The 22,688-nt window shown below is 35.8% G+C and overlaps 1 protein-coding gene across 2 annotated transcripts in view; it reads right to left on the bottom strand.

The window, feature by feature from the left end:
- Window positions 1-211: 211 nt before the first annotated feature.
- The window catches only part of CPSF2 (cleavage and polyadenylation specific factor 2), a 33,490-nt gene continuing 11,013 nt past the window's right edge, over window positions 212-22,688 (bottom strand). The window contains exons 6-16 of one of the 2 annotated variants that reach the window (XM_036842735.1): window positions 22,551-22,680; window positions 20,707-20,822; window positions 19,383-19,570; window positions 18,403-18,693; window positions 11,820-11,920; window positions 11,282-11,482; window positions 9,272-9,424; window positions 8,297-8,522; window positions 6,853-7,152; window positions 5,199-5,333; window positions 212-4,798 (exon numbers count right to left, since the gene is read on the bottom strand). In XM_036842735.1, the coding sequence (XP_036698630.1) occupies window positions 4,706-4,798; window positions 5,199-5,333; window positions 6,853-7,152; window positions 8,297-8,522; window positions 9,272-9,424; window positions 11,282-11,482; window positions 11,820-11,920; window positions 18,403-18,693; window positions 19,383-19,570; window positions 20,707-20,822; window positions 22,551-22,680 (1,934 nt within the window). In that variant the 3' untranslated portion in view covers window positions 212-4,705. The remainder of the gene's footprint in view (window positions 4,799-5,198; window positions 5,334-6,852; window positions 7,153-8,296; window positions 8,523-9,271; window positions 9,425-11,281; window positions 11,483-11,819; window positions 11,921-18,402; window positions 18,694-19,382; window positions 19,571-20,706; window positions 20,823-22,550; window positions 22,681-22,688) is intronic. The other variant, XM_036842736.1, reaches the window with a different exon arrangement.

Genomic DNA, 22,688 nt, shown 5'->3' with positions numbered 1-22,688 from the left:
AAGAAGCACATACACTTTCGGTTCTCTTCAACTACAATGAGGAGAGATTTAAAACTCTCCAAACTCCTATTTTGCTCTTCAAAATCACATTTTGACTTCAAGAACTAAAATGAAATGTGCTTGAGTAGTGAAGGAAAAAGCACCAAAAAAATAGAGCTGTGTGGGAATGGGGCGGAGGCGGGGAGGAGGGGGGACCAACAGGAGAGAGAAGTAAAGATACCCTCACTTCCAGCGAAGTCCTGGGTTTTTATAGTGACAATTTTGGGTATTTTCTCATAAACACAATTCACATGGTTAGAGTGAGAGAAAAGCAAAAGAAGAAGGAAAAAAACCTTTTCTTGATCCCCGCCCAGGTAGGCAGATCTGAAGATTCCTTCTCTAGTTCGCACTGCGTCATCACTTAGCCATCCACTTAGCCATCCACTCTGTAGTTATGAAACGGCTGAATAAAGAAGGGGTTAGGGGTGGCAGAGAACAACCACCACACAAACAAACAAGCAAACAATCAACCTCTCAATCACTGAATTACTAACCACTATTTACACCCTTTGACTTAAGTGGTAATGAGTTCATCAATATTTAAAGAATAATAACCGTGTGATAAAACTCTAGAACCTTAAAACCAAAGAAAAGTACAGAAGGTGACATCTACCCTTTCTCTCCCCGCCCTCCCCACCTTCACTGGCCATCACACAGAATGGAAGCAGTCTCTCTCTCAGCAGGCTATTGTCCTAAGTAACAGCTGCCAGATGCTGTTCTTAGAGCAGATAAACTGAACATACTCCCCCTAAGCAAAGTGAATATAACTAACGAAGCGAAGCAGCACAGTAGTGCAGGGAAAAAAGTAGTTGAAATTTACAGCTTGAAATCTCAGAATGTTATGCCTGAGAGGAACTGCAGAACTCATGTAGTTCAACATACTTATTTTAGTATGGAATCAATGGATTCTATAAGGATTCTAGATTCATTCATTTAATATAAAATGAACGGACTCTATGAAGGCTAGGTTCCAATTCCAACTCTGTCTCTGACCAGCTATCTGACTCAAGCAAACCCCTTACCTCCCATAGGCCCATTCATTCAATATTAAAATAAGCGTGTTGAACTAGATGAATTCTATAGTCCCTCTCAGCCATAACATTCTAAGATTTTAACCTCTAAATTTCAAGTACTTTTTTTTTTCCTATTAAAAGTGAGTGGCCTTTTTACAGAAATTGATAAACTGATTCTAAAATTCATATGAAAATGCTAGGGAACCAGAACAGCCTAAACAATCTTGAAAGAGAAAAACGTTGGAGGATGTACACTTGCCGATTTCAAAATTTAATACATAGTTACAGTATTCAAAACAATACTGGCATAAGGATAGATGTATACATCCGTGAGATAGAACTGAGAATCCAAGAACAAAGTCATATATTCATGGGCAACTGATTTTCAACAAAGGTGGCAAGAAAATTTGATGAGGAAATAGTCTTTTCAACAAACGATGCTGGGGCTACTGGATATCTAAATGCAAAAGAATGAAATCAGACCCCTACCTCATATCATACATAAAAGTTAACTCAAAATGGATCAAAGACTTAAATGTAAGAACTATATTAAACCATAAAGCTCTTAGGGAAAAAAATAGGTATAAATCTTTGTGACACTGGATGAAGCAATGGGTTTCTAAGGTATGACACCAATAGCACAAGGGACCAAAGAATAAAACAGATAAATTAGACTTCATCAAAATTAAAAACTTTTGTGTTTCAAAGGACACTATCAAGATAGTGAAAAAACAAACAGAATGGGAAAAATTACTTGCAAATCATATATATGATAAGGATTTAGTATCCAGTGTATAAAAAACTCTTTAACTCAACAATAAAAAGATAAATGACCCAATTTAAAAACAGGCAAAGGATCTGAACAGACATTTGTCCGAAGAAGATATACAAACAGCCAATAAGTACAGAAAAGAAGCTCAAAATCATCAGTCATTAGAGAAATGCAAATCAAAACCACAATGAGATACCTCTTCATACACACTAAAATGGCTAAAATAAAAAAGATGGTGAGTAACCAGTGTTGCCGAGGATACAGGAATGTAAAATGGTGCAGTCACTTTGGAAAACAGTCTGGCAATTTCCCAAAAGGTTACACAGAGTTACCATATGATCCAGCAATTCTACTCTTAACGTATATGCCTCCCCAAATTGAAAACATATGCCCATACAAAAAACCTGTACACAAATGTTCATAACAGCATTATTCATAATAGCCAAAAAGTGGAAACAAACCAAATGTCTCTCAACTGATGAGTGGATAAACAAAATGCGGTATATCCATATGGAATATTATTCAGCCACAAAAAGAATACTGATACATGCTACAGCATCGATGAATCTTAAAAGTTATGCTAAGTGAAAGAAGTCAGACACAAAAGGCCACATACTGTATGATTCCATTTTTATGAACTGTCCAGAATAGGTAAATTCATAGAGACAGAAGATAGATTAATGCTTGCCTGGGGCTGAGGAGAAGCGAGAATGGGGAGTGACTGCTAACGGGTATGGAGTTTCTTTTCGGGGCGATGCAGTGTTCTGGAATTAGATGGTGGTAATGGTTGCACAACTCTGTAAATATACTAAAAAAAAGCCAATAAATGTAACTTTAAAAGAGGAGTGAATTTTAAAAGTATGTGAATCGTATCTCAAATTTTTTTAAAAAGGCAAAGGCCCTCCTTAGAAAATTGATTTTCTCACTTCTGTTTCAGGCCACCTACTGGTTCATGAAAATATAGAAAGTTTGCAATACTTGACATTTATAATCCCACTGCCACAAATATTACAACAAAATTTCTTTTTAACCAAATTATAGATATCAGCTGATGGTCCATTGTATTTATTTTGCCTCTGAACAATGACGATCTGAAAGTGCCTCTGAGTTCATGATTTATCTCAGAGTCCTTTTTAAAATTTATATTTTTCTTAAGTAACTGAGACTAAACAAATGCCTTCATTTTAGAAATGTTAGTAATACTGTCATCTATAAACAGGTAAAAATATTGCTCCTGCATTGACATTAGTTAGCACAGCCATCTTCAAGCAGTACTTTAAAATTTAATTCCTGTTCATAGGACAATAAAAATGCTAGGCAAGAGACAATTTTTCAATATCACTATTGCAATGTAATATGTATAACCAGATGCTTTAAGCCATGAAACAAATGCAGACTTTCTTTTCCCTGGAATATAAATAGGATTCTAGGCTTACTCTATTCAGTAGTAAGAGTTTAAGTGATTTTTTTTCCAAAGCTCTGCAAAGAAAACATACTCTTTATCTTCATCGTCTGTAACTTGTTTTGTGTGTCTGGTTTTCAGTACCAGAAGGCTGTAAACTTTGCATTAGCAATTTAACTCACAATAAAAGCTTTCTAAGCACTTGAAATAGAGTGAAATATTAATTCTTGTCTGATATCACTGGGTTGTACTATACATAGGTCCATATAAGTTAAACAAGAAATCTGACCCTTCTGTAAATGCTTAAGTGTAAAGAGGAGGGTTTAAATAAGAAATAAACATCAAGGTCTGTCATGATTAAGCTACATTCTAAAAAAGCACCAACAGATTACAATAGGGTGACATGACTTTCATTTTTAAGTTCCATGAGAACTGCATATACTGTTTTTACTCTTAAACACAAGTGGTTTATACTGTATCAGGGCTGCTAGCCCCAAGAAAGACATGAACATAGAATGGATGGCCTTATCCAACTTCAGTATTATTTCTGTAGTAATGTGTATAAAATCCAACCACTGCTTGGGCAACCTTAGGAGAAAGCAAGCCTAAGAGATGAAGACCTTTACACCTTTTAATTATACTGCTACCTTATAAAAATGTGAGGTTCAACATTTGTTTCCCTAAAAGCAAAGCACAAAACAGTCTCCAGTACAGTAACCTAGCTGATAGTTAAGATGTGTTTAAAATGTATGCAGGACCTTTAAGACTAGAACACGTCAAGGAGTTTTTCTGAATTATGTATATTCAAATGATGGTGTTATAATTCAAGCTGAACAACAACAAAATCTTGATAAAACAGGAAATGGGAGAAATAAAAACTGGTTTCTGAACCAAATGTGTACCATCTCACAGTAGAGTGAATCACTGGGAAACGTAGGCATGGAGTAGATAAGCTCCCTGTGAAGAAAACTGCATACAGGAATTCAAAAGAGTTACAGCACACACTCTTTTTTTGTTTTTTAAATACAATAGGCTCAAAAAACTGTTTTATCAGGGTTTTTTTTATAGCGCATATTTTTAAGATAAATTCTCACTTTTCATTCCAGAAAATGTAAGAAACAGTTTGTAAGAATTCATGCAAACATGTTTCTCTAAGGCCATGAACTGGTTTGCTAAGTTGCATTGTTTTATTCAAGTAACAAGCCCTTCTAGAATAAGGGGTCTCTAAAGGAAGCCAATCACCTTCAACTCCATGGCCTGCACACTTGTAAGGATCTCTATCACTCTGAAAGCCAAAAGGTAGCATGCTCATTTGAGCATTAGCAATATGGTTTCTATTTACATTTTTAAAAATCTAATGCATGTTAAGTTTTTCTGGCAGATTCCTTTTGTATGTTACAAAACGAAAAAGCAAAAGCTTAGCGTAAGAATCCTTTTTTCTTAGAAAGGTCAAACAGATACTTCTTGACATCATGTCCTTTACACAATGGCATACTGTTCATATAAAAGGTCTCTTATCCTATAAAAATCTTGACAAAGGCAGCCTTCTAATCCAATACGTCCAGTTTCCGTCTAGAAACCAAGTAAAAAAAATAAGTTATTTAGCAGATTTTCTATCCATTAATATGCAGACATAATAACCAAAATATATTAACTAGATTGCTCTATGACTGATTAGGAAATGGACTGCTCTGATTCACAGAATGTGGATATAATATTCAAGTCATGAATTTTACATAGACACATAAATGTCACAGGATTCAAATAATAAAAATTTACAATAAAATTATATATCATGTCTTTGAGAGTCACTTTTAAAAGCCGTCAAGGTCATCACTATAAATGTGATGTCTTCACTATAAATTACTGATCTCCAGTTTGTAAAATTAATTCAATCAAGAATCACAGAATTCAAAATAACAAAACATCAGGAGCATTTGTTCAATTCAGCCCTTCTTAAGAACACACTTACTCTACGGACTGCTACTTGATTGTTGCAAACGAGTACACCTCCTACGAACTCAGCCTGGATCCCCTCCCTTAAAAGAACTTGTTTGAAGTCCGACAGTCTTGGTTCATTCATAAAAACTGACTGGTGTCCAGGAACCTTAGATAAGGTTAAAGGGGAAAGAAGAACTTCAAATAAAACACCAGACACACAGTTGTACTGAATAAAGTGAAATAACACATGATCTCTAAGATATTTCCTATTATCCCCTGAATTCCTTTGACAGATCATTTCAAGACTATAAATCACATTCCAAGTTGTTAGTCTGAATTTTACCTCATTATTTTACATTACAAAGCCCTTCACATTTTCTGAATGTTTCACAATCAATTTTATTAGTCGTGCCTCATAATAACAGAAAGACGTTTGATAATGTTATGCTCTTCACTCCTCCACTTGCCTAAGGGGGTCAACTAGAGTGCGAGTAGGCAGAACTGAACAAAAAATTCATTTTCCAGATCCCAGTCCTTTGTATACAGTTCAGAGGATAATTCTCCCCTGATTCCACTTCCACTTTCCTTCCTCCCTCACAGTGAATGCCGTGGGTTTTAAAATCAGAAAGGCAAGCGGTTCAAGCTAATGCCGCCGCTTTGAATATATTCTCTAGCCATAGAGGACATACGCTTTGAAGTTGCTTTGAAGAGTGCCAGCTTTAGCACAGAGGGAAGAAAGTTCCTAATTCCTCCCCACAATTTTGTTGTACTTGAAGGGAATCCAATGACAGAGGCCATCTCTCCATTCTTTATTGCATAGAAGGGCCAAAGACATCACTTGATAGTCGTGTCAGACTCTCATAATATAGTTTTAATATTGCTGTAAGTTAATTACCTGAAAGCTCTGCCAGTTAACTAGCTATCTCTTGAGAACATGTAAATAAAATACTAGACTAAAACTATACCTATAGGAAATAAATGATTTCTAACTGTATCAAAACCAAAAGTGGTTAAGTTGAATCAATAACACACAAAAATGGAGTACAAGAGTATGACATTCTTAGAAAATTATAAATCTCCTGACTGGAAGCAGGTAGGTGACCCTCACAATCATCAAACTTAATATTTAAAAATCCGTACTGAAAAACAAATCATGAAACAATTATGTGTCTTATAAGAAGATCTGCTAAAGGTTTCCTTACTATCATTACCATTCTCTAGCTATAGAGGACATACGCATGCACACTGAGACATATCTTGAGTAATTTTTTAAAACTCCAAAATGAGCCTATATATGACATATTTTAAATGGTTAAAAACATTTAAAAAAACATTCAAAGGATGACAAATTAAAGGAGGGGCTTCCCTGGTGGCGCAGTGGTTGAGAGTCTGCCTGCCAATGCAGGGGACACGGGTTCGAACCCGGGTCTAGGAAGATCCCACATGCCGCGGAGCGGCTGGGCCCGTGAGCCACAATTACTGAGCCTGCGTGTCTGGAGCCTGTGCTCCGCAACGAGAGGCCGCGATAGTGAGAGGCCCGCGCACTGCAATGAAGAGTGGCCCCCCGCTTGCCACAACTGGAGAAAGCCCTCGCACAGAAACGAAGACCCAACACAGCCATAAAAATAAATAAATTAAAAAAAAAAAAATTTAAAGGAGAGAGAGAAGCAGCACATGCTTTTTACCTCATGAGGTGGTAAGGGTTCCAAAGTAGGAATGATCTCACTTTCTTCACCTGTTTCTTTCTCATCGTCTCCAAACAGACTTTTCATGGCCTTCTGCTGTGCTATAACGCTAGAATCTGAAGGAGCGTCCACTTGCATTTCTGAGTCTTCTCCGTCATCCTTTAGTTCTCCTTCTTCTAAAATAACTCCTGTGTCCACTTTGGAAACTCTCATGTCTAAGACACCATCTATCCAAGCTAATTCAGCATCTTTTGCCTTACAAAACTGAAGGGAGCTGACAAGTGAATCTTTTAATCTCACCTAGATATGATGCAAAGGGGAGGGAGAGAAATAAAGCCCACAGAGTACAACCTAACAATTAAATATGATCTATTATCATTTTCTAACTCTAGTACTGTGTATTAAAATTTGAAAATCTTTCATTCATCTGATCTTCACTGTAACTGGTAATGACCTAATGGCCTGTAAAATCATAGGGCCCCTGTCTACTTTCTTAAGTAAAGGTTCTTAACCTTGACTGTACATTGGGACCACAGGGCAATTTTTTTTTTTTTTTAACATTAATGCCAGGGTCCCACCTCCAGTGATTCTAATGTAACTGGTGAGACTAAGGCCAGAACATTGAGCCCCTTTGACTCATTGAGCCCCTTTGACTCCCCCAAAGCTCTCCAGATGTGTAGCCGGGGTGGAGAACCACTGATCAGTCTCATTCCCTAGGACCTGGTGCTACTTCAGGAGTACTGAACGGCTTAGGGTTTCCTCAGTATACCACGCAGTTTCACACCTCCATATTCCTGGAACGCTGCTTGCTCTTGTTCTGCCCAGAATGACGCTGCTGCCTGGTGAATTCCAATCCATTTTTTTCCAAACAAATATAGACATCACTCTTGCCTTACCTGATACCATCTCCCTCTACCAGATATGAGTTAATCAAGCCCTCCTCTGTGCCATTCCTGTTTTCTATACCTGTCTCCATTTTTTTCAATTAGGAATAGAACCTTAACATTTGTGAATTTTTAGAAAACTTCTGAATTCCTAAACACTCCCCATTCCCCTCACCTCTATACTTTCACAAATGCTGTTCCCTCTGCCTGGAACACTTTTTCTCCCTCTCTTTACCACTCTATATACCACCCTGACAACCCATCTGAATAGCCGTCGGGATTCAGCCTAGTTATCCCTTCCTCTGGGAAATTGTTTCTAAACCTCCCAAATTTGGGTTGGAATCTCCCTCTTTATACTCTCATAGCATCCTGTACTTCCTCTATCAGAGGTATAACAGTTTGATAAATGCTATTTCATTGTTACAAGCCCCACAGACTATAAAATCTGCTAGGACAAGGGACCACATTTGTTTCACTCACCACTGTATTCCTAATCTATCTGTCCTAATCTGCAACAAAAAGTACTTATTTCTATGTGGCTCAAAGGCCAGCGTACTTACCTGGTAGATATGAGTTTCACTAGTGGCATCGACTGTTTCATGCAGCTTTGGCATGTACACTTTAATATCTTTCCCACCAAACCCACGGCAGCACTCCGCGAGGTCCTGACTGGCCTCTGGCGGTCCGTGGACAATGACCAGCTGCCGTGGTTTCATCTGGTTGATGATTTTCTTAATGGAATCCCCATCAGAGCGTCCTTCATAGTCTATGTAAGTAACCCTGGCTCTGTAATTAGATGATTATTCAAGCTTACTTTTCTGGTAAGTTAATTCTAAAATTAGGTTTTTAATGGCTTTTATCATCAGGAAAGAAATGTACCAATATGTAGAATGAGGATTTGAGGGATACACGTGTTATATTGTTAATATGTGTTGTCGAGCTCTTAGCCATACCCAAGAATGTATACCAGATGATACCACTAGACAAAAAGCCACTTTGCTCTCTGATAACTTTAAAAAATATATTCCAAAATGATCATTTACTGGTGTTAACTGCACTAAATAGAAAGGGAAAAAAAGGTTCACAATTTTTTAAGGCACAGTGGTTATTTTTAAGGCACAGTGGTTATTTTTAAGACACAGTGGTATTTTTAAGATGTTAATGCACTCGCAGAGATGTTTGAGTCAAGGAGTTTATTTTATTAAACAAGCGTTTAGAAAAATTAAACTTGTAATTATACAAGCTCACCTGCTACTAGACTTACTAAAAAGACCAGAAAGAATGTTTCTTCACATACATGTACAATTTAAAGTTTAACCCACTCCTCACCACCAATTCATTTTGGCATTCAAATATCATTAATGAAGGGAAAAAAAACACCATACTTCACAAGAAGAAAAAAATTAAATTTTAAAAGCACAAACTTACTAGAGGATATTCGGAAATCTCACTTTTGAAACAATGTAAATTATGTGATTCAAGCGCTTGAAATTTTACCTCGTAATCTATGTTCAAAATGCAACAAGAGCACTTACTTTATTTCTATAGATTCTGTTGTAGAAATACACTTAGTAGGAACATCAGATAAATCCTGATCCATGGGTTCATCTCCATTTGTCAGGCCAGACTCTAATTTGCTTTTTTCTTCTTCAGTAGCTTGAAGTTCTGGCACTAAGAAATCCTCTGGTCTAAATAAAAAGTCGCTAATTAGAAGTAGTAACAAGCAAGCCAATATTATTTAATACATACAACTAATTAGTAGATGGCATAATTTTTAGACTCCTCACATATATCAAGATTCAAATACACATTTGATCCAAAGTCAATGCAACTTCACAATATCAATTATCAGATGACTGCATATATTACATTCTTCATGACCATCACGGAGTACACTTTAAAACACACCATGTGGGTGAGTGAAAAGGCCCTACCTAGACACGTCATTAGAAGACCTTAGTGGCTATCATAAGTATTCTTGCAACCTGGCCCTGCATTTGTTTCAGTAATTCTTTTTCTCAGTTTCTGTGGTTTCTCTTGTCAATTTCCAGTCCTTATAAATCTCAGATCTCCTTTGGTTTCCTTAAGACACCCACATTATTCCTTCCCTGCCCAATGAAAGCAGATGACTCTCCATTTTTGCACATTACAGAGAAACCTGAGATACAAAATCATTAGCTCCCTCAAAAGCCTTCATCTTTATTTCAACAAACTACTAGCACAACTATTTTCCAATATCAGAGAGAGTTCTACATTAAAATTAAAAAGCAAACTTTTTAAAATGTTCTCTCTAATCTCTATATTGATCATGCCCTACCCCCAAATCCCCTCACACTCCTGAGAATCCAGGCCTCTGTCACCCAACATCTAGATTGCCACAGGAGCCCAATATCTCCAACTGTAATCCATGTAACAACTGTAGTAGCAACCACTTAAAGTGCATTTACTATGAGTCAGGTTCTACGCTAAGTGCTTTAAAAAGCATAACCTCATTGTATTCTTACCCCCATTTTTCAGATAAGAAAATTGAAGCTAAAGAGCACTGTCCATATGATAAACAGAGTGGCCATTAATTAAGTGAAATGGTAAGCAAACTCACCAATACGGTTTAGATTGTTAGTTTTTCTCCCTACTATTTTAGAGGGCCAAGTAAACAGTAGAATTTTCCTAATTAAATTCAAGGATGACCTAAGACCATATGCTCAAGATATTTACAAAGAAAGTAAAAGAGAGGGAACTAACTGTGTTGCGGTGGCAAGGGAGAGACAGGAAAGTTTTCCAGTGGTTTGTGAGGCCAGATTCAGCAGCCTGAAAGCTTGGGATGGGAAGGTAGAACCAGGCTGAAGGAAGAACATGGGTAAAGGCATGACATGAAAAAGCTGAGCAGGGGGAAACTGAGAGAAGGCTGGAACCACCAGAGTGGAGAACACACACTGCTGTAAGAGAAATATAGAGAAATATAACAGAAAAGTAGGGAGAAACCAAATTGTGAAAGACAGCGTGCATTATGCTAAGGCAGTTGACATTTACTGATCTTTATTCAGGATAGTAGTGTTTTCAAATCTGTGATTAGAATGTGTGATTTCAGTTGTTTTTCTAATAGTGGGTATAGATTTGGTAGATTTTCTATGGTTCCACTCACACTATCTCCTATTCCTCTTGTAACTAAAACATGTGTGCAACACTACTTGAGATATAACCCATTTCCCAAACTTAACATAACCTTAGCCATCAAAAGTTCTTCCTATCATATGTCTTTCTCCAATGCACATCCCTTACCTCTTTTTAAGTGGGGAGGGCGGGAAAGAGTCTTGATCATCGTTTTAAACATTTCACATACCTAAGTAATAAAACTACCAGTTTTCCTTTATTATTAACTCTCTATATGTTCCTCAACCTTTTTATTTTTACATTTCAAACTACAAGCTGAGATACTCAGAAACTAAGTACACGATGACCAGAAAGACCAAATTCTTTGAGCTAAAATGACAATACAGTTACTACCTCCAATCTGTAAGAAAGAAAAACTTGTTTTGCTCACATACTTGATAATTTCTCCATATTCATCCCATTTAATTCTTTCTTCTGGGGCAGGAAACATAGGATAAGACTTTTTAGCCTGCTTGAAGAAACTTCCTTTACGACTACCTTCACCTTTCATCATCAGGTCATGCTTAGTCTTATGAGCTGATGGCTGGTCAATATCTTCCTCAACGTCACTCTCATCACTGGAATCTATGTCTGCCCTAAGGGAGTTTGGGAAAAGATAAAGGTCATAAAGTCCCCAAAAGACTTTTAATAAATATTTATAAAATTATTAATAAATTAACATTCACTATTAATTCAATGATAATGATAATATTATTGGATTGATATTTTGTGAAATATAGCATTAACTGCCAGTTAATAAATACATATTAACATTAGCACTGAAAGGATTTAGTATTCTAGCACCACTGGAAAGATGTAATAAAAGTAATAAAGTCAAAAGAAAATTTAAATATTTTCAATTAAACGTTTTTGTCTAGAAATAAGTTATCAAATTACTTATATAAACTTCTAATCTGTCTGAAAACAACTTACTCTTTTGACTGTTCAAGTTTTTTAGCAGCTTCCTTCTTTAGTTTCTCTTTTTCCAAGTACTCTTCAAGTTCTTTCCCTTCAAGTTTCACACGTTTCCTCAACTACAGAAAAATAGCAGATGAAAAGAAACATCAATATTAGGGGGTTAAGGCAGTGGGGTGTGAGATACATCACATCTCTAAATTGATTCATCATCTTTAAACTAAATTTTCCTCTGAAATTATTCAAGTTTCCATTATGTGCAATTACAGACCCTATTTAGATTAGTACTAAAATTGAGCTGTCACATTTCCAGGATGGGTTTAATTTAAGTCAAACTGGCTAAAAATCACCAATCAGGCAAAGAAAATACAGAGAAGTATTTTTATAATTTGGTGTAGGTGAGACCTACATATGACATAAAACCCAAAAGAAAACGTGAATAAATATGGTGACGGGGAAAAAAAACCTCTGACATTTTAAATCTCATGAAATTTAAAGAAACTGAGAAAATTATCTGCAGCACTATTTGACTATCAGAAGCTACTTTGTCCTAAGAGCTCTTCCAAATCAGTTAAGAAAAAAGATGATCAACATATCAAAAAAGGACAAAATGATATACAAGCAATTTATAAAATAAGAAAAATAAATAATAGCCAAAAAAAGATATGTAACTTTACTAATGATTTTTGAAAAATTTTTAAATGTAATACCATCTTTTAATTTATGAAATTGGCAATGCTAATTATTAATGGGGAAAGGGTACTTTCATCCACTCTGGGAAAATTAGTACAACTATGTTAGAAGGCAGTTTGTCAACATCTAAAACTAATAATGTGCTTGTCGTTTAACACAGCATTTCTACTTCTAGGAATTTATCCTACTGAAATGATCACACAAACATGAAGAAAAAAAGTACATGGCAGCAATGTTTGTAATAGTAAAAAACTGGACATAACTTTAAAATCCATCAACATAGAATGATTAAATCAGTAGTTCCCAAACTTTTTGATCTCTTTTAGACTCTCAAAAATTACTGAGGGCTTCCCTGGTGGCGCAGTGGTTGAGAATCTGCCTGCCAATGCAGGGGACACGAGTTCAAGCCCTGGTCTGGGAAGATCCCACATGCCGTGGAGCAACTAGGCCCGTGAGCCACAACTACTGAGCCTGCGCGTCTAGAGTCTGTGCTGGGCAACAAGAGAGGCCGCGCTAGTGAGAGGCCCGCGCACCACGATGAAGAGTGGCCCCCGCTCACCGCAACTAGAGAAAGCCCTCGCACAGAAACGAAGACCCAACACAGCCAAAAATAAATAAATAAATTTTTTTAAAAAAGTGTTAAAAAAAAAATTACTGAGAACCTCAAAGAATTTTTGGGTTTTGTGGGTTATATTTATTAATATTTACCATATCAGAAATTAAAACTGAGAGATTTTAAAAATATTTATCTGTATCTATTTAACAGATAAAATATTTATCTGTTAAATATTAAAAAGTAATAAAACCATTCATTACATGTTAACATTAACATCATTTTTTACAAAAGATAATTATAGTTTCCAAAGCAAAAAAAATTAGTAAGATGTATGGCATTATTTTACATTTCTGCAAGTCTCTTTAATATCTAGCTCAACAGAAGACAGCTGGATTCTCACATCTGCTTCTGCATTCAATCTCTTGCAATATATTGTTTTGGTTAAAGTATATGAAGAAAATCCAGCCTCAGATGAATAGTTGGAAAGAATTTTTAAATAGCCTTTTCATGAATATTCTTCTTTGATATTACATTAAAACTCAGAAAGTGGTAGTTTCTTAAAGGTTAGTTGTAATGTGGAATCTGTAACCATACCGATAACTTTTGTACTCTGTTACTAAAATTTACTGATTTATCTTACACTTTGACTGGATCTTTTATTTGTACATTATTTTGCAACTTCATGCATTAGTTATTTGGAAAATACTAGTTCACTAAATTACACAGATCTTACAAATATTGACAATATTTTTAAAAATCACATTTGCAAATATCACCACCAATCTCATCAGAAAAGTCTTTTGTCAGTCTCACAGTGACGGGCATAAGTTTTCCAAAATTCTAATTTTCACTTGAAAGTTTCTATTTTATCAGATTGAGGCAAGAAATGCTGTCATTTGTTTTCCTTAGATCCACAAGCTCAATTATTTATTTTTGGGAAAATATTTGCCAAATAGCCAAGTCTGAATAACTATGTCATTACTTCAAGTAAAACCAGTGTTTCAGGGAAAAAAAAGTGGCTAGTTTAACTCAACAACTCAAACAATTGCACAAGTGGTTTTCTTCAGGACAAACATCATATTTCAGTATGCAACACAAGTGCTTTTGTATATTCCACATCTTGGCACTCAGATTATTAAAAAAACCTTTTTAGTAAAAGGATTTAATTAAGTTAATAACTTTTACTGCTTCATCAAGGACATTCTTAAGTGAAACTGACTTTTTTGAACTACAAGTGTGTGGTAATGAAAAATGCAGTGATTAATACTGTTTGGTGCCACTGCCCTGATTTATGCTAAGGCACCAGCACTTTACCCACCATTGCTTTCACTCGTCAATATAAATGTAGACACAGTAAAAGGCAAATAACATCTTAATATTATCATGAAAAACAGTCTGTGGACTCCATGAAAGCGTCTCAGGTAGTCCCCAGGGGTCCTTGCACCATACTTTTGGGAACCACTGGATTAAATAATCAAAGTACGTATACATAATGTATTATTAAAGAATTATTAAAAAGAATTCATTCACTTATTCAAAAACATTTGAAAGTTTATTAATACCAAGTATTGAATAAAGTAAATCTGTACCTACTTTCACTGTTCAAAAATATGTGGATAATTTGGCCCCATTTCTTTTTTTAAAAAATCATATAGATATTTGTATGTGAACAGAAAAATAAATCTAGAACATATATGTTTCAAAAATGTCAAGTCATGACAACTAAATGTAATGTGTAATCCTGGATGGGATTCAGAACAAAAAAGGAAAGGGTAATTATAAAGGACATTGTTGGAGCATTCACCAAAAGTCAAGTGGAGTCAGTGGATGAAATGGTAGTATCATATCGGTGCTTATTTCCATATTTCCACGGATGTATTATACAACAGTTTTGCAGGAGAGTCCTTGTTTCTAGGTAATACACACTGCTGTGTTTAGAGGTAATGATGGAATACCTGCAGCTTACTTTCAAAAAAGTATCTAATATTGTGTCTATATGTATAAAAAGAAGTCATAAGGCAAATCCAGTAAAATGCTGACAATTGGGAAATCTGGGTATACTATTTTTTATAACTTTTCTGTTAACATTGAAATTATTTTAAAATAAAAAGCAACAAAAAAAATTAAACCAAAATCAAGTGTTTCTACTATATAGGATGAAAGAGTGATTTACATGTTACACCTGGCATCCCACATTTGCTTACTTGGAAATAAGTTCAATTTAGAAAAGTGTCATTATTTTCCTGTAGTCCACACTCTCAGCAATTTACACAGATCTCTATCTTAACCACAAATAAACTTTGACAGAATATTTACCCCATGATTTAGTTTATGCCTGTTGCTATAATAAATTTTACTCTCCATCTTATTTTTCATTTAAGATATCTAAAATTAATGGCTATATTCAAAAACAGATGTCTAGAATAATCAACCCTAAGATGTTTTTCTCCCTAGTCCTTCACTGTATTACCTCCAAGTTATTTCTTTTTCCTAATCAAATTTACTCCAATTCATTAATCCTTATTCATTTACTGTTTTTGCTCTTCTTAAATGAGTAAGATTTGACTCTAGAGAGTGATAAATGTAGATGAAAAAATACCATACATAGTAAACTCTTATCTAACATGATAAGAAATCTGGTTTATTGCCTATTCACCTATTTGGTCATTCATGAATTCAACCAACACATTTATTGAGGACCTTCAATGTACCAAGCACTGTTCTGGGTGCTAGGGATATAAAAACACAAGATCCCTTTCTCATGGAACTTGTATTCTAGTTGGTAGTAGGAAAAGGAAGACAACAAACAAAGGAAAATATCAGATAGTAATGAGAGCTAGGAAAAATAAAGTAATGTGATGGGTTGGCAACTAACTGAGTAGTAGACTGGTAGTCAGAGAAGCCCTACCTGAGGAGGTGACCTTTAAACTGAGACTTGAATGACAAGGAGTGACCAAGTGCAAAGCTGGGAAGGAACATCAGAGGCAGGAGACCTTGATGCAGTGAAGCAGTGTAGAGCATAAAGAAAGTAGAATGAGATATGGTCAGAAACGTGGGTGGAGATCAGATCAGTGGGATCTTGAAAGCCCAGGTAAGGAGTCTGAATTTTATTCAAACAGTAGAAGGAAGCCACCTGAGGGTTTAAGCAAGGGAATGACATGAAATGATGAATTTTTAAAAGATGCCTTTGGGAGTTGTTCAATGGGTATAGAACTTTTTGCAAGATGAAAAGTTCTAGAGATCTGTTGTACACCACTGTTCATATAGTTAACACTGCTGTGCTGGACCCTTAAAAATGGTTCAGATGGTAAATTTAATGTTATGTGGCTTTACCACAATAAAATGAGAGACAGAGACAGAGTGAAAGGGAAAGATATGTCTTTGGCCGCTATGCGAAGAAAGGATTAAGGGAGTATAAAAGTAAAAACAGCGAAACCAATTAGAAAACCACTGCACAGTCCAGGCAACACCACTTAGCATGGGCTAGGATGACTGGGAGTGGAGATGGAGAAAAGTAGACAGATTTAGGATATATGTGGAGGTTGAGTCAATAGGACTTGCTGCTGGATTGGATATGGGTAGTGAGAGAAAAGTAAGGAACTGAAAATAAATTTTAATAATCTGTGCACTAGAAGCCTGGATAGTGGTTACCCTTGGAAGGATAGGATCAGAAAGGGGGTGTCTGGGGTACTGGTAAGAGTCTGCTTCTTGATCTGGGTGTAAGCTGGACAGGTGTGTTCAATTTGTGAAAATTCATCACGCTGTACACTTACAATATGCAAACTTTTCAGTATATATTACACTTCAATGAACATTTTTTAAATTTCTGTATTTGGGGCTTGAATAAATATGTGGAAAGCACTGCTCGTCCATGACATGAGGGAGACTCAGAGAAGAACAAGTTTGGGAACAGAGGAGGAATAGTAAAAATTATTTTGGATGTCACCAAGTAGAGGGAAGAGGTGATAGATCATGGAGAGAAAAAGAATAACTACAGAAGAAATACCCCTAACAAGGTGAGAGGGCAAAGAACCCTAGACATATGGGGCTTCCCTGGTGGCACAGTGGTTGGGAGTCTGCCTGCCAATGCAGGGGACACGGGTTCGAGCCCTGGTCTGCGAAGATCCCACATGCCGCAGAGCAACTATGCCCGTGCGCCACAACTACTGAGCCTGCGCTCTAGAGCCCGTGAGCCACAACTGCTGAGCCCACGCGCCACAACTGCTGAAGCCCGCGCGCCTAGAGCCCGTGCCCCGCAACGAGAGGAGCCACCGCAATGAGAAGCCCATGCACCACAACGAAGAGTAGCCCCTGCTCACCACAACTAGAGAAAGCCTGTACGCAGCAATGAAGACCCAACACAGCCAGAAGATGGAACAATGATGATTAGCAGAAGTGGTGAGGTTCATGAATTGAAAGTCCCAATGGGACCAAAGAGTTGTTGGCATGAGAGTACTAGAGAAAGTCAGCTATGAGACCAGAGTGGGATGCTTGAGGGAGAGATCTGGAGATCATAACAAGGTTAAAGGTATGACCATGGGAGTGGACAGCATGATCATGGGAAGGGATGGCTGAGGTGGAGTGGAGGAAAAGATCATTAAGAAATAAGGTGTCAAGGAACTGAGAGGGCCAAGAAACGGGATAAATCATACATATGATGCTAAAGTCATCAAGAATAGAGTCCTGAGTATGAATGCACTGGAAGACTGTGAACCAGGGTCTAAAGTCACCGATGAACAACAGAGAATGACCAAGAGATCAGTGTCTGAAACAAGGAGGGGTCAGTGTATTTTCAAGTCTGACGGCATGAACTACAGAGGGAAGAGAAATGGCTTGAAAGCTGCAACACAGAACAAGGATACCTACCCCGCCCAAAGTACACGAAGCATGAAAGAGAAGGCTACAGGAAAAAGAAATCATTAGGAAATAGCCAGATTTCAATTACAGGAAGGATGTGAAAGGAATATTTCAAAGAGTGAATAAGAATACAGCATATATGCATACTCTCTGGGTATGGTTCCAGAGGGTACCATGGAAGGGTTTAATACTGAGAGTATCCAATTAAGGAGCTCTGAAATGTGTGCTATTAAAACCTCTCTACTGTTAGTCAGATAAAAATCCTGAAACAACTTAAAGTTTTATTTTGGGTCACTGTTATAAACATCTTGTATAATGTACCCCCCAAACAATTTTAAGATAAGGTTCATGGACTTCCATGGCAGTCCAGTGGTTAAGACTCCCTGCTTCCACTGCAAGGGGCATGGGTTCAATCCCTGGTCAGGAAACTAAGATTTCACAGGCCACACAGTGGCCAAAAAAGAAAAAAGATAAAGTTCACATACAAGCACTTACCTCTATTTCTGTAATTTTTTCAGAAGGATTATCAATTAGGAAACGTGCTAAAGTCCCAGGAGTAGTTCTGTAAGTTAGAATGATCGAGTTTTTAGGGTCCTGGCACCACTGAATAAAGAGATCCCTTGAAAATCCACATTCCAGGTCGGGCTGGCTGGCAAGTACCACTTTAGGGCTAGGTACTCGAGCCAAGTCAGAAAGACCATGACACAGAGAGAGATGACGAAACTGAAATGGATTATTTCTTTTGTCTTCAAAACATCTCATCAATTTATCACTCATCCATTCTACCTAATATGGGGGGAAAAGGTGACAATAATTAGAAAATACTGTATTATAACCTCAATGTATCCTACAATAGTCAAGGAGTTCAAGTTCCATCTTGTTTGAAGTCTTTTTTCCACCAATGGTTGCTTATATTTGTACCATGTTAGTAAGCAGCTTATTGTCTGTTTCTATTCCCCATCAGATCTTCCCAGACCACTGTTCATCCCTAAAAATCTAATTCTGCATTATGTTTCAGTTATAAGTCACCTTAAATCTTATTCAGAAGACAGTATATAAGTTCTAAATGAATATCTTACCCCAGACATTGCTACTGCAAGAGAAAGAACTTATCCAAAAGGAAGAGAAAAACAGATTCTAACAATTATATCCTATGAAGTAGGTTCTATTTTTGCCCTCATTTTACAGATTGTGATACTAAGCATTAGAGAACCAAGTTGCCCAATCTGTAAAATGGGGACAAAAACAGAACCTACTTCATAGGATATACAAGGATTAAATGAAATAATACACAAAGTGTACAGAACAGTAAGTGGTTGATTTTTAGTTTTTATCATCATCATCATCATTACCAACATTATTATCATCAACCCCAAGAGAAAAAGAAAATCCAAAGGGCAATTAACACATTGTTTTCCATAAGCCCAATCTCTGTAGCAAACATCTTTATTACAAATGATAACATGAAAACAAACCTGGGACTTAGAAAACTCCACCACATTATAACTGACATTATTTAGGAGTGCCAATGAGTAAACACCCAATCCTGCATCTTTAGTTCTCCAAATTTGATCAAGGAGTTGAGCAAGTTCCAAAACTCTGCCTGCAGTGTCCACTGCTATTAACACATTTCCATCACCTCGAAGTGTTTCCAGGACATTTGCTGGAAAACAAGAATGTAAAATCCTTATAGAACATAACAATACTTTGCTATAAAATTAAAGATAACTTTATCTCCATGTTTTTACTATAAAGACTATAGTTTATAAGAATGCCACTAACTCTCGATTTTTTTTTCACTGAAAAATTATAAATCAGTGGTTTCCAACCCTTTCACCCATAGTACACATAGAAAATGACATTTGTATAGTATACTGGGAAAATTGGGTGAATAGGGCAAATGCAATCAGCCTTGGGTTTCCAGGTCACTCTGGTCTCACCTGCCTACCTCAATGAACTTCATTATAAAACATAATTCCCAAATTTATACACACACATTTATAGTTTAGATTAATACATACATGTTTTGTATGTATGTATGCCTGTAGAATAAAAGATAAATAATATTCCCTCTTCCAATAAAAGACTTTCTAGATGAAAGTCTGTTTGGAAATATTTAGTCAAATCAAACTCTAGCAAAAACAAACAAACAACAAAAAAATACCAAGAATTGAAAACCTTCTTAAAGTTAGAGTAACACCGTTTATAAGTCATAGTTTTTAAGTAGAAAAATGAAGGCAGTGGTATCAAACATGTTGAAAGTGGAATCCAATTTTCCCTGTTGAATTCCCATGCAGCTTACAAAAAAAGAATGTAAGGTAATAGGGCTCAAGCCAAAGCAGAAGCAACCAGGGATGGCCCAGATACATCTCTTTAGAATCAAGACTACTAGATTAGAGCATAAAACACCCAAACACCAAAATCAGCAGACTATTTGCACCCTCATTTACCTCCTTTGTTCATTTTTCTTTTAGAGTGTAAATGTTTTTCTAGTAGATTTATACGAAATCTTTATATATTTTGATGTTCCCTAGACATATACCAGTGAGAGCTAGCTAGCTATGTGCTGAATGGCAGGAAGAAACCAATCTTTATACCTATCCCACAGAAATTAAATTCAAACCAACTAAAGCATCTTTTTGTAAAAATATTGATATGGTCACATAATATTTTTTCAAAAATACTAGAGTTAGCCAATCTCATATGACAAGAAAAATGTCAAACAGAACAGAATAAACAGTAATTCATACTACCATGCACTTCCACAGCTCTGTACAAAGGACAGTATGCAATACATACTCAGAAGTTGCTCGTCTCTTTGTTTTCTCCTGGGCTGCACATACGTAGCATTAAATGAATCTGTGATAAGTAGAGAGGGTCTGCTTAGCATTTCCAGGGAACATCCATTTAAGTGGCTATAATGAAGTTGAAGAAGAGGAATACTTTATATCATTTCAAATAAACAATAGCTTTTCTTACCTAAAAAATAACTTCTTTTATAAGGTTTTTTCCTTTTCTAACTACAAAAGTATACGTGTTCCTTGATAAGAAAATCTGGTAAATTCAAAAAAGGAAAATTAAGCTCTTCCAGAGTACCATCACTCAAAAGATAATCGATATAATATTTTGGGGTATTATCTTCTAAGTACATAAATAAATTTTTCTATGCGTATATAGGTATATGTGTTTTACAAAGGTGATATCCCATGTATATGATTATATACTCAGCTCTATATCCTAGTTTTCTCCCATGACATTAAAATCATTTTCTAAATCTGATTCTTAACAATTATAAAAGCTTTCTGTTGTGTTGGTACAATATTTATTTGGTCATTTCCCTTTATTGATATTTAGGTTACTTTTTTTTTTTTGCCATTATAAATAATCTGTCAAAGAAAACTTTTGCAAAAAGCTTCAGTTGCATTTCTAGTTGTTTCTTTAGGACACATTCCTAGAAATGTATTTACTAGAATATATGATATTGCTAAATGGCTTTCCAGAAAGGTTTAACCTTTTTCAGAAAGCTCTCCCTTTTCCAGAAAGGTTCAACCAGAAAGAATGACCAACTCACTAAATATTTCCCAGAAAAATACTACCATTTAAAAACAATTTTAACAGTATTTAATTTAAAAAATCATTATCATTTAAATTTTCGCTTCTTTGACTTTATAACTTTTGTCCATTTTGCAACTAGGATCTTTTTGATCGATTAATACCTGGTCTTATAAATAAGTCTTTGCTCAACTTGATGTAAATATTTTCCCTCATTTATAGGTCTTTAATTTAGTTTGTTTCAGACATTTTAAACCTGTATGTAATCAAATCTAGCAATCTTCCTTTGCAACTTGGTCCACTGCCTCTCTGCTTACAAAGTCTTTTCCAAATCAAGACATCAGACTCACCAATACTGTTTCATTTTCTATTTAATTCTAATCCACCTGAAATTTATTTTATTATGTGGTAAAAAAAGACACAAACCAAGTTTCTTCCCAAAATGTTTGGATACCATTTACTCAAATACCCATCTTTCCTCATTAACCTGTGATTACAAGAGCCTAAAATTCAACTTATTAGTCTTAAATATTTCTTAATAAGATACAAAAGATCTTGAGGATACTGTAATCTAATATAGAATAGCTATGTACTTGATGTACAGAAATTACAAAAGAAGCTAAAACAACTTTATAGAAATGCTGTAAGTACGAAATGAAGTTTTAAAATTAAACTACTGTGTCCCCTTTTAAAGGGAGTCTGACTTTAAATATAGTTATATTAGATGGTATTAATGACTTTATTAAAAACAAAAAACCCAAAAAAACCCCACCTGCAAAGTTCCTCTAAATAGCAGGTCAAGAACATATAAAATATTATTTGTTGTACAAAAATTAATCTTTGCAACATCTCCAGAGAGATATCTGTTTTATAGAGTGGATATTTGCATGTAAATTTCAAAACAATGTCTTTTATCTCATATCAACCTTTTTCCCTTACAATACAAATAACTTTGAAAACATTCACTGTTTTGGTGTTTTTAAATTGCTCTAGATTTCTAGTTAAAAAAATAACTTTGTTTCTAATTTTCCCTCCAAAGAATGAAATAATACAAATTGCATTTCCATTAGCTTTTGTCTTGATATACCTACATCTCCCTCTTGTGGTTGAAGTCAACTGCATAAACAATTTCTTCTTCTCCATCTTTGACTATTTTCCATATTGTTCCACCTATCATATGACCAGCTGGCAGAGGTGTGATAGACAAGCCATGTCCTTTACCTATGTCA

This window comes from Balaenoptera musculus, chromosome 2, assembly GCF_009873245.2.
Source record: "Balaenoptera musculus isolate JJ_BM4_2016_0621 chromosome 2, mBalMus1.pri.v3, whole genome shotgun sequence".
Lineage (NCBI taxonomy): Eukaryota > Metazoa > Chordata > Mammalia > Artiodactyla > Balaenopteridae > Balaenoptera > Balaenoptera musculus.
Note: the sequence above shows the minus strand (reverse complement) of the source record. Positions and strands in the feature narration are given on the sequence as shown.